The sequence below is a fragment of the Myotis brandtii genome, unplaced genomic scaffold (assembly GCF_000412655.1).
Source record: "Myotis brandtii unplaced genomic scaffold, ASM41265v1 scaffold216, whole genome shotgun sequence".
NCBI classification, from domain to species: domain Eukaryota; kingdom Metazoa; phylum Chordata; class Mammalia; order Chiroptera; family Vespertilionidae; genus Myotis; species Myotis brandtii.
The window spans coordinates 1,311,051-1,323,149 of record NW_005358092.1 but is presented as its reverse complement, the minus strand read 5'-3'; the positions used below and the strand labels follow the sequence as shown (position 1 = coordinate 1,323,149).

At 40.9% G+C, this 12,099-nt stretch overlaps 1 protein-coding gene across 6 annotated transcripts in view; it reads left to right on the top strand.

The window, feature by feature from the left end:
* The first annotated feature begins 7,380 nt into the window (after positions 1 to 7,380).
* Positions 7,381 to 12,099, top strand: part of NUP58 (nucleoporin 58kDa) — a 48,031-nt gene continuing 43,312 nt past the window's right edge. For 5 of the 6 annotated variants that reach the window (XM_014539421.1, XM_014539422.1, XM_014539420.1 and 2 more), the window contains exon 1: positions 7,381 to 7,671. In XM_014539421.1, coding sequence (XP_014394907.1) covers positions 7,565 to 7,671 — 107 coding nt within the window. In that variant the 5' untranslated portion in view covers positions 7,381 to 7,564. Of the gene's footprint in view, positions 7,672 to 9,749; positions 9,773 to 12,099 lie in introns of those variants that run through there. The other variant, XM_014539419.1, reaches the window with a different exon arrangement.

Below are 12,099 nucleotides of genomic sequence, written 5' to 3'. Positions count from 1 at the left end.
CGCAGGCGCAGTCGGCCAGCGCCGTCTCCTAGAAACACTTCCCCAAACCCGCGGCCGAGGGGCGTGGGCGGGTGTAACGGAGCGTCGGGAAGGAGGGCGGCGCCTGCTCCGTCTGCGGCCGCGGCAGATGCTACAGTGCCCCCTGCCAGTGGAGGGCTCGCCAGCCTGACGGAAGCTGGCAGAGGACCAGGAGGGCAGGCTGTGGAGGGGGCTCCTGAGGACTCTTCTCCTAAGAATGAATCCTGTGGACATGCTGAGAAAAGAGAATTTGGTGGGTGAGGGCAAGGTGTCCCTGAAATCCATCGTCCTACCAGTGGACAGCACCAGATGTCAATGCTTTCTCTTTACTTGGAGCTGCAATTCTACTCATAAGAATCTAGTCTAAGGAAATAATCAGATATATTTAGGTCAGCCTTATTTGAAACAATCAAAATCCCCCATACTATGAAATAACATAAATATAAAAAGCCAAAGTGAGAGGCGACAGATATTTACTTGAGGTCAGAAAAGGAATAGCTATCCAGGAAGCACTGATTGAGGGAGAAACCCGAATAGTGTAACAATTAGCAGACAAAGGCAGGGGATATTTATGAGAAAGAAAAAGGAAACAATTATATTAATGGAAGGAAGGCATTTCTATTGGTGCACATAAGCTAATATAGTGACACTAATTCTAAACTATGTTTTCAATTTTCAGTCTGGTAGCCATCAGTCAAGTAGTAATAATATCTGCTTTTTTGTTTGAGATGCAACGTTGTTTTATGCCCAGTCAAAAAGTTAGTTTGCCCTGTTTTAACATTCCAAAGCCTTGAGGCATAAGATCCGCATTCATTTCTTCCTAATATTTAATATTTATTTTTACACTGTTTAAAAAAACCAGGGAGGGGTGGGAGTGGGGACAATGGGGGGATAAGGACACATATGTAATATCTTAATAAAGAAAAAAATAAGCTATTAGGGGTATTGGGAAATAAATACTTTTTCTCTTAAAAAAACAAAAAACACTTAGGCCCTGGCCCTGTAACTCAGTTGGTTAGAGCATTGTCCCCATACGCCATGATTGTGGGTTCTATCTCCAGTCAGGGCACGTAAAAGAAGCAACCAATGAATGCATAAATAAATGAAACAACAAATCGATGTTTCTCTCTCTCAATCAATAAAAAATTTTTAAATCCACTTAGCTTCCCTATAAAATGCACAAGAGATGTCTAATGCCATGATTGTCATGGGAGAAAACATTTTATACTTTAAATGTTGATGCTTTTAGAATTATGTTTACTGTTTACCAGCTAATGGGATATTATAAAAGCAATCACATTTCCTAATCTGGGTGCTTCTCAAATACTTAAATCATTAAAAGAGCAAGAACATTTCACTTGATTATATTTCTCAACTTTTATTTTTAGGTATATTATTGCAGAAGATGAAGGCTATGATCAGAATTATTTTTGGAATTAAAACTATCTGAAATTAAATCTTATTTCTGCCACTTACTAGCTGTATGAGTTTAGTAAAGTTACTAGTACTTAATTTCTCTAATTGTTGGTTTTCTTATCTGTAAATAGTAGTACTTATCATCTCCTCCTTTGAGTTATTTGTGTTGGTGAAATGAAATAATTGAACAGAAATACTTAGGCATAGTGGCTGGCCTCAATAAATTCTCAATAAATAATAGTTGTGTATATGTGTGTGTTAAGCAGAATGCATCCTAGTATCCCCAGAGATGTCTGAATACCTGCTGATACTCATTCTAACTCTTCAGCACTGATCATAAGTTTATCTGAATCAGGCTGTGTTCATTTGGGGAGGCTGAGTGAAGGACAAAATATTTGTTCTTAATTGAGTGCACTGTATAATGTACTCAAGTGATCATATTATGTATTCTGTAACCCTGCAATTGAGGAGGTACCCCTGGCCCAGCAAAGTGCACATATCCAGGTTAGGCAACATAGGACTGTTTTAGCCCCATGCTGGGTTGGAGGGAGACATATTATTATGCTTCCAGAAGGTCAATGTACTCTTGCTCTCTCAGGATTTGAGAGTTTAGACAGGGGTCCTCAAACAACGGCCTGCGGGCCACATGCAAATACAAATATTGTATTTGTTCCCGTTTTGTTTTTTTACTTCAAAATAAGATATGTGCAGTGTGCATAGGAATTTGTTCATAGTTTTTTTAAAACTGTAGTCCGGCCCTCCAACGGTCTGAGGGACAGTGAACTGGCTCCCTGTTTAAAAAGTTTGAGGACCCCTGGTTTAGAAGCTTGCTCCACATTGTCTTAAAGAAGATTATTAATCATTTTTCTGTGTATCCTAACTGTGTGATCATCTCTCTGAATCCTTTAGATAAGTAAACCTTGATTTATCCAAATGGTATCTATGTCTGGTCTTTCTGTCCATTTGTACCTGCTATTGAACAGTAAACATAATTCTATTAGTTGATAGAGTGGTCGGTCATGCTCTATGTTGCACAACCATTTTCTTTTTTTTTTAATATTTTTATTGTTTTCAGAGAGAAAGGGAGAGGGGGAGGGAGATAGAAACATCAATGATGAGAGAGACTCATTGATTGGCTGCCTCCTGCACACCCCCCACTGGGGATGGAGCCCGCAACCCAGGCATGTGCCCTGACTGGGAATCGAACCCAGGACCTCTTGGTCCGTGGGACGACGCTCAATCCACTGAGCCACCACAGCCGGGCCACAACCATTTTCTTGAATCCTGGGTTCTTAAGAGGTGACACAGGCAGCAGTTTTCTTTTTCTCCACAGCTATCCTTCAAGCCTGCTTTTTTACCTCTCCTTTCACCTCTCCTCATTAGGAGCTGAGCTCCTAGAAAAGTACTAGTCACTTGTGGGTTTTAGAACAATCTAGTTTTTAGAAGTCACTTGGTTCAGTCTAATATAAATAAAAATGTGTTCTTGTATACAATTCAAATCTTCTTCTCTCTCCCAATATCCCCCCAGGTTTGCTAACAGGGGGGAAAGAGGTGGGGACAGAGGTGGGGGGAATCTGTTTTGACAAGCTTGTTCCACCTTCTCCCCACCCTAGCTGCTAACTCCTGCTTTTGCTCCCTGAAAATCAGGTCTTACTTGACTAGTCCTATTATAATCTGGCATCACTGGTTTTTGTGTGGCAGATGCCTGAATGGTCCTGTCTTTCTCCCTTGGGCACTCAGTCAGTTGGTTATCTCTCCCCCCATCCTCTGGGATCTATAGGTCTCAATTCCCTGAAGGAGGTGCAATCCTCTTCAGTCAATTTCTTACCAGCTAGATCTTGGTTTCTGATATACTTGAGGCCTAGCTATACCTCTTTTTCTAGATTTTATTGAAACTTCTTTGTATCTGTACAATAACTCTGTCTTCCCATCTCCCCCCTCCCCCCCGCACACACACACATATATATATATACACCCACACTCACACTTGAACTACTTTGAAATAATTTCTATTCCTCGTACCAAAAGAGGCCTAATTAAGTTATGGGAAAACTGATCAGGGCAAAGGGAATTAGACAGGCTTGAGAAAGATATCATTCATGCCATGGAAAAGTCTTATGACTGTATTCCTGCTTCACAGCAGTTGACATTGGTCCACTGGTCAGAATATGTGCCTTCATCAAGTATAGTGACTTCCTTCCTTGAAAGACTAAAAGAATAAATGTAGATCAATTCTTCCTCTTTGGCTCCTTTTTTTTTTTTTTTTTTTTTGACTAGAACTTGACCATTGCCCTTCTGTTAGCATGTTTCAAGACAATTAGATAGCAGGTTGTTGTTGCTTATTTTATTGTTATAGTCCAGTCCTGTAGATATTTTGGACCTTGGTTCATCTTGGATATTTCCTATGTTTCTTCAGTAACACATGTAAAATGCACCATTTAGTGTGAATTCCTATTAAAAATAGTATACTAAATTTAGCTATCGAGACCCAACTGCAATGACCTAAACAACACAGAAGTTGATTTTTCTCTCATTTGAAAGAAATCTGAAGGTAGGCAGACCAGGATTGGTATTCTGGCTTTATGGTATCATCAAAGATCTATGTTCATAATATTTTTTCTGCTACACCTTCCTTAGCACATGACTTTATTCTTAAGTTCCTCATAGTCCAAGACAGCTGTTGGAGACCCAGCATTGTCTAAGTTCCAGGCAGTAGAAGGAAGAAGGAGGAGAAAGGCAAAAGGGATGTACACCAGCTATCTCCTCCTTTAAATGGAATATAACTGGACTATAACAATAAGACAAGCAACAACAACCTGTTATCTAATTGTCTTGAAACATGCCATCAGAAGGACAATGGTCAAGTTCTAGTCTCAAAGACAGGTATTGAAAGACTCATCTTATATGCCCAGCTGGGTGTGGCTCAGTGGTTGAGTATCAACCCAGGAACAACGAAGTCACAGGTTCAATTCCTGGCTAGGGCATATGCCTGGTTGCGGGCTTGATCCCCAGTAGAGGGCCTCAGGAGGCAGCCAATTGATGATTCTCTCTCATCATTGATGTTTCTCTCTCCCTTTCCTTTCCTCTCTGAAGTCAATAAAAATATATATTTTAAAAAAAACTCATCTTATGTCTCTCACTTACAACTAATTAGCCACATTTACCTGTAAAGGAAGCTTGGATATGTAGTCATTTATCTAGTTAGTGTGCCACTTTGAACAGAATAGAGATTATTTTTTTAAGGAAAAAGGGAAGAATGAAAATTAGTGGCAACAAGATAGCTTCCCTTCTTAATTTTATTTTGACATTGACAAGCTTCTTTTCCTATTAGGCTCATTCACTATCATTACCAGGTCATGAAAACTTTTTCACATCCCATCCCCCACACTCACCAAAAGGAAGGACATAATTTTTTTTTTTTAAAAATGACCACATGTTAAATTAAATATGTTCACCTTCATGAAAAACTCCCTAAATTGCTTTCATTTTTCTCATTTCTTGGGTTATATGTGAAAACTTTGTCAGGAAACAAATCATTCCTGTTCTGATCTGTTGGAAACTTGTTTTGGCTTTAGGCTTTTCTCCCAACCTTGTTTTATTGAAATATTTCAAACCAACAAAAAAATTGAAAGAGTACAACAATGAACATCCATATACTTTGCTTGTAGAGTCACCAATTGTTAACATTTTGTCACAGTTTCATTATTGATTTAACTCTATAAATTTTGTCATTGGATCTTTTAAAAATGTAATAGTATTTTTAACGAGGAAGGACACTATCTAAATCTTCAAAGTTAACAGACTCCTTCCAAGAATAAATTCAAGATAGAAGGCAACTGGTTATATACAGTATCTAAAGGTAACTCCTCTCTTGTCTATTTTATAGGATCAGACCATACATATTACAGATCTCTTTAAATAGATGTGAGATTCCTACTTCCTTTATGTGTTGCAGTCTTTTGACTGATATTTCTCCAAGGGTTATCCTGATCTGGACATACCATTGAAGAAAGCTTAGTTAGATATTTAATGAAAATCAACATTAGAAATTTTTCACAGTGCTATTGCTTTTCAGATCATTCGGTTTGATTATGACATTAACAATGTCATCATACAACCAGTAAATCAGCAAAATATGGGGGTTCTTAATAGAATTCTCACAATATAAAAGGGGGGGAAGCAAAGGGGCTTGCCATAGAATTTAGAATCTGAATCACTTGCTTCATCGTGGAAAGAAGTATTTCATGCAGAACTGATACATGGGTTCAGGCCTCATAGGGTTCAGGCCCCATAATGTTCAAGAAGAATATTTGGAGCATCATTTGGAATAGGATGTGTTACTCTCCCTAGATAAGGGAGGTTAAATTCCAGTGCTTCATGGTTTTTCCTGGCTGGATAGGTTTTAGACATAAATAGGCATAAAGATTGTGTGATTATCATTTTACTGTCAAGTTTTAAAATTTAATAACCAAATTGGGCTTTCATAGAAACAGCTTTCATTGGAGTTTTGTTTCTGTAGAACATAAGATGTAAAGTGTTTTCTTTTCTTTTTTGCTAATAAGACAAACAGAAGTTATTCTTTTCTTTTTTGCTAATAAGACAAACAGAAGTTATCTGAGAAAGGTTCTGTGAGGTCCAGTTTTAAACTTGGTGCATTTAGAGGCATGTGGCAGATTGTAATACCGTTCATCAAATATTCCAGTTGCCATCTCTACAGTGCTCCCCTCTGTGGAATTTTTGGAGTTACTGCAGCATAATTTAAACTACTCTGAAATGAATGAATTTTTGGAGGGACGCAATTCAGTCCATAGCAGGTGGCAATGCCCAAGCTCAGCGCAGGAGAAAGTGCTGCATTAAGGAGAGTTGTGAGATGTGAGGTTAGTAAGAGCCAGACTAGAACCACTGAGTTTTTTTTTTTATTATTAAGGCAATGTCTGGTGAGAATCCTGTTTTAGGAGAGCAAATCTGGTGGTTGCTTATGGATAAATTTTTATTGCAAGAAAAAAAAATCGCATTTACAGGAGGAGTACTGCGACAATTCCCAACAGAAAAATAAAGACCCACGTGTTGATGGCAGCACCTAAAAGGCACCGCCGCCAGGAAGCTTTTCTTGATCCTTTCTCTAGAGGGGATCTCTTCCTTAAACCCCCTTTTTCTCTTATGTTTAAGGGCTGCTCATAGAACACCTAAATTTCACCTTATATTATATACTTGTTTCTGTAGTTTTTTAAATGCCTTTCTTTTGCAGTTCCTCTAGTGATAGCAGTGGCATCGGAGCGCCGCAAAGCGGGGAGGGAGGCAGCGGTCCGGGAGGGAACCCGCGCTCCGCCCCCAGGTCCCGCACGGTCAGCGGGCAGGAAACGCTGACACTATTTACAGACTTTACATCCTCTGCCATTCGGAGGGCCTGTCCAGTTCTGTTTGCTCAGCACCACGAACAGGGCCAGCCACCCCACCTGCGAAAGGACGCTCTCCTGGATTTTCTTGGTGGCCGCAGCATCGGGCCCCGCATGCCTTGGAGCCCAAAGGTGGTGCTCACGTCCTTGAACCGATGAGTGAATTGTTATTGATTGATTGCCAAACTGTTAGGAAGCACACACCTCCGCGTTTTTCAAAGGGTGGCAGGCAACGGAAGATTAAAATCACCTTTCCTGTAAGGGGGTGGAGGGGGCGAGGATAGAAATGATCAACAGGGCCCTCCCAACTCTGGGATTCTGTGCATCCTTTTAGGAAGTAGGCAAGGTCATAAGCATTAATGGAGATACAACAGCGCTGGAATACAGATAACGTCAGCGTGGTTGCCGAAATAGAACTAAAAGAGAAATAGTGAGGTTTTGTTTGAACTCGGGGAGTCTACCTCCAGAGAGTAGGCGGGGCCCCAACTCCAGTCCCAGGGTGCTTTGCGCGGCACGCCGGCCCCACCCCATCCCAGAGTTCCCTGCGCGGCGGTCTCCTGCGTGGTTGTGCCGCCCACCTCGGCCTGGTTTTCGCCGCCGCCGCCCGAGTTTGAGGTTCCCGCCAGGCCCTGGCTGAGGCGGGAAGCAATGCTTCCAGGCCCGCTTCGGCTTTGATGCGAGAGGAGCATCCTAGACCCCTTTCCGCGTTCTGAAGGCGCCGAGCCGGGGCAGCCATGTCCACGGGGTTCTCCTTCGGGACCGGCACGCTAGGTTCCACCACCGTAGCCGCCGGCGGGACTGGCACAGGCGGCGGTTTCTCCTTCGGAACAGGGGCGTCTAGGTAACCGCACTTCCTCGCCTTCCCGGCCAGGTCCTCCCAGCGAGGCTCCCGTAGGGTAATCCCGCCCATCTGTATTCCCGCCGGCTTCTCTCTCGCTCGGCCTGGAGAAAAACCATTGCCCCGCGCCAGCTTCGTCGGCTTCCCACTCGCCGCCGCGCCCGGGCACTGCGTGCGGCCTGGCTGAGAGGAGGGGGATGGAGGGGGGATGGTTTCTGTGTTGTGAGGCCCCAGAATCTACGATGGTTCGGACATTGTTCCTACTGGCGAGGTCTGGCTGGATGCAAGGCCCTAGCAGTTTGTCCGTCTTCGGCACAGAATGAATGTGGTACGAATGAATGAAATACAGCTTATTGTGGGGCTTTAGAAAAAGAAAAATTTAAGGACCAAAGTTTCTCCCTGATAATGAATTTAGTTCAGGATATTACAGAGCTTTGATGAGTTCGCGGTTAACGAGTTTTCAAGTCTTTGTGCCTCTTGGGACCCTAGCTGTCCTGTTGTTTTTGTGTTACCTATAGCATAACTTGGAACAGGATGCAAAAGTGAGAATGTTGTGTTTTAATGACTCACATTGTCTTAATTAATTGCAAAATGTAGGTAATATATTCATCCATTTCTGTGCAACCTGCTACACCGGTGACAAAAATTTTACTAGCAGAAACCCCAAAAGAGGCAATTAAAATAGTTAAAAATCATTTTATTAATGACAGGTTTAATCTTTAGAACTCAATCTTTTGACGATAAAGATGGAGTTTATTAAATCAAGACGTGTGCATAGAAGCTTAAAGAATATTGTTGTAGGTTAAAAAGGCAAAAATACCTTCAGCATTGTAGTCAAAAAGGGAGGAGGACCACAGGCTACACATCAAGTCAGAAATCTGGGAGTTTTCCTTAATGCCTCCTTTTCTCTCACTCTATACACTTAATCAGCAAGGCTTGGTAATTTTAATTCTCTTCTATTCGCTTCATTTTCAGTGCTGCAAGCTGTTGTCATTCCTTGAACAAATATTTATTGGACACACTCCTGTGTAGTAGGCTCTGTTTTAGGTGGCAAATAAGAGTCCTGCTCTCCTGAAGCTTACATTCTTATGAAAATACTTAAGATTCCCACCTGGTTTTCAACCAGTCACCTTTCCCTTGTTAAATGAGAACTGCGCCCATCATTTCCTACTTATTAGTTCAATTAAATCTCAAAAATCTACTTTTATGTCAATCTTTTTACTACATTGTAGCCAGGTTGATATTTTTTAAAAATTCACATTGCCTCCCTTCAATGATTTTTCACTATCATTGGAATGAAGTAAAAATAAACCTTGCTTTGGTCCTCAAATAATCTGGAACTTCTTCAACAGGCTTATCCTGAGCCCATCTTTTCCTCATTTTAGTTTGCTCCAATTCAGTGGTCCAGACCCATTAAATTGCATTTATATTATCACCCAGTTCAGGAACACAAGTAACTGAAAGTTTCAAGAAAGATACCCTTACTTCATATGATGCACTGATATTTTCTATTCTGTTGCATTTCATTAAAAAAATGCTTATTATCTACTAAATTGATTTCATATCCTCTATCTAATGGGTCCTGATCTTAGTTCCAAAAACCCTGCTCTAGCAACTTGGGTCTTTTCTCAGTTTCTTGGCCAAATCCCTTCCCGCTTTAGGGTAGTTCCATCTGTTTTGAATTCCCTTACTACCTCATACCCCATGTGCCAAGGTAATGCCTACTTTTGGGATTAAAAAGGTTGCTTCCCCCGAGGCTTTTTCTGACCTATAGGAAGTGTATATCCTCATAGTACCCTGTACCATAGCACTTACCACAGTTGTAACAGTTCATTATGTATTTTTGTTGACTTATTTATTGTCTGATCCAAGCAACAGAATGGATGCTCCATGAGGGTGGAGACCTTTTCATACTGTTTTTCCAGTAGACACAGTGAAGCTCAATATATATTTGTTGAAGGAATGATTGATTGACTAATCTCTTTCTCTTACTGGAAATTTCTAGAGCGCAGGGCCTTATTTACCATTTTATCCTTAGTCCTCAGTCCCTATAACAGTGCCTGGGATATAATAAGGACTTTAATAAATACTGTTGAATGATCAAGTAAGTGAATTATCTGTTGGCAATAAATTACATTTACACAGGTTTTAGAAAGGCTTGGATAAATTAACAAATGGAGAGACTGACTAACATCTCTCCATTGGAATACTAATTTGGAGGCCTGACTGCTCCTGCTGCCATTTGGTGATTTGTTATCACTCTGGGAAAGTTCCTCTCCAAGCCTCAGTTCCCACATTTGGAAAAGGAATATAATAATTACCTCAGAGAGTTGTTGAATGAGATAAAGCATGTAGAAAATGTAGCATATTGCATTTGCTAAGTGCTCAGTAAATGTTAGCTGTTATGTTATTAAGTGCACATTAAGGCAAGCTGGGGAAGTTAAAATCACATTACTGATCTGCTGGAGTCAACTTGGCTCACATCCTGTTGAGTCAGTGGCTGATAATACTGGGTGGGGGTCAGGTCTGGGGTAGCTTTTTGTTTTTCTTCAAGTAAATTTCTCTGCCGCAGAGACATTTCTGTTTTGCTTCTCTGATAAAGTAATACCATTTCACTTTGATGTATTTCTTTGGTAATGTTTTCAGCTTTAATTATGAAGCACTTCATTGTGTCTTCAATCAAGAAATTTTGAATATTTTAATTATCTAAAATACATATTTTCACTGTACATCTTTTGCATATTTATGAGATAGCAGTGAAAAAAAAGTATCACTGGCCCTAGGTGTTTTGGCTCAGTGGAGAGAGTGTTGACCTGGGGACTGAAGGGTCCCAGGTTCAATTCCAGTCAAGGGTCAAGGGTACGTGCTGGGTAGTGAGCTCAAGCCCCAGTGGGGGGCACGAGGCAGCTGATCGGTGGTTCTGTTATTGATGTTTCCATCTCTCCCTCTCTCTCTGAAATCAATAAAAATATATTTTAAAAAATATCACTGATTTGTGAGGAAGGGGAGCATAATAATTTTTTAAATTTGATATCATTAAAATATGCCAGTAATGTTTCTTTTAAACTCAGTTTAAGTGTTTAAAGATCTGTGCTTTGTTAGTGAGGCCTTGCAGCCCTGCCTTTGACAACCCACCCCTCACCCCCCACCCCAGCCTGCTATCATTTTTAAGATCAGTGGTAAACTAAGACACAATTAGTGTATGTCCTCTTGTTTTTCCTATTCAGAGTTGAGGACTCATTTCAGGTTCTACCTCTTTAGTTAAGCTCCTCCCTCTCTCTAGCCCTCACAGTGCTTTGCTGGCATTATATAATGTGTTTAGTAGAATTTATACTTGTTCCTAATGATAGCAATAGCAACAACGTGCATTGAGTGAAGTTAATTCGTCCTGCTTGTTCTCTTAATTTTACAAAAAATCCTAAGGGTACTGTTATTCCCACTTTGCAGATAAAATAGAGGCTCAAAAAGATTAAGTAGTATCACCTACATATCAGCGCAATGGGGAACTGGTACTGGATCCCAGCCATAACACTACTGCCTTCCCCTTAAATTGAAACTTCCCAGGCTTACAAGCTTTTTAAAACTGACATTGGGTCCTCATGATAATTAATGTCTGTCTGGAAGGGCCTGGAGAGAAGTAATAAAGATTCCATATGTAGGATGAGTGGGATTTCATAATTGTTACAATCTCTTGTTAACTCTCCTGCATAATTTTTGAAATACTATTGAGTGATCAAGTTTTTGGGTTTTCTTTCTTTTTTTCCCGCCTACTTTCATAATTTGTTCTCCTACCTATAAATAGCAAATTGGAGCCTCTGAGGCTTGATGAGAACAGTTGAAAAGCTGTGAACTTTGTTCACATCACTTGTTATTGGCTGCTCTTTCTGAAGAGAATTTCTGCTGATGAACACAATTAAAAATATATATATATATTTCATTGATTTCAGACAGGAAGGGAGAGAGGGAGAGGGAGAAACATCAATAATGAGAGAGAATCATTGATAGGCTGCCTCCTTCATGCCTGGTGCTGAGGATCTAGCAACCTGGGCATGTGCCCTTGACTGAAACTGAAACTGGGACCATTCAGTCCGCAGGCTGACACTATCCACTGAGCCAAACCAGCTAGGGCCACAATCTTGATTGGGGTAATTTTGCTTTGCATTTTACTCTTTTTTTAAAAAATATATTTTTATTGATTCAGAGAGGAAGGGAGAGGGAGAGAGAGATGGAAACATCAATGATGAGAGAGAATCATTGATCAGCTGTCTCCTGCATGCCTCACACTGGTCTAGCCTGCTGCAACCCAGGTATGTGCCCTTGACCAGAATCGAACCTGGGACTCTTAAGTCCGCAGGCTGAAGCTCTATCCACTGAGCCAAACCGGCTAGGGCAGTGGTCGGCAAACTGTGGCTTGCACACCACATGTGGCTC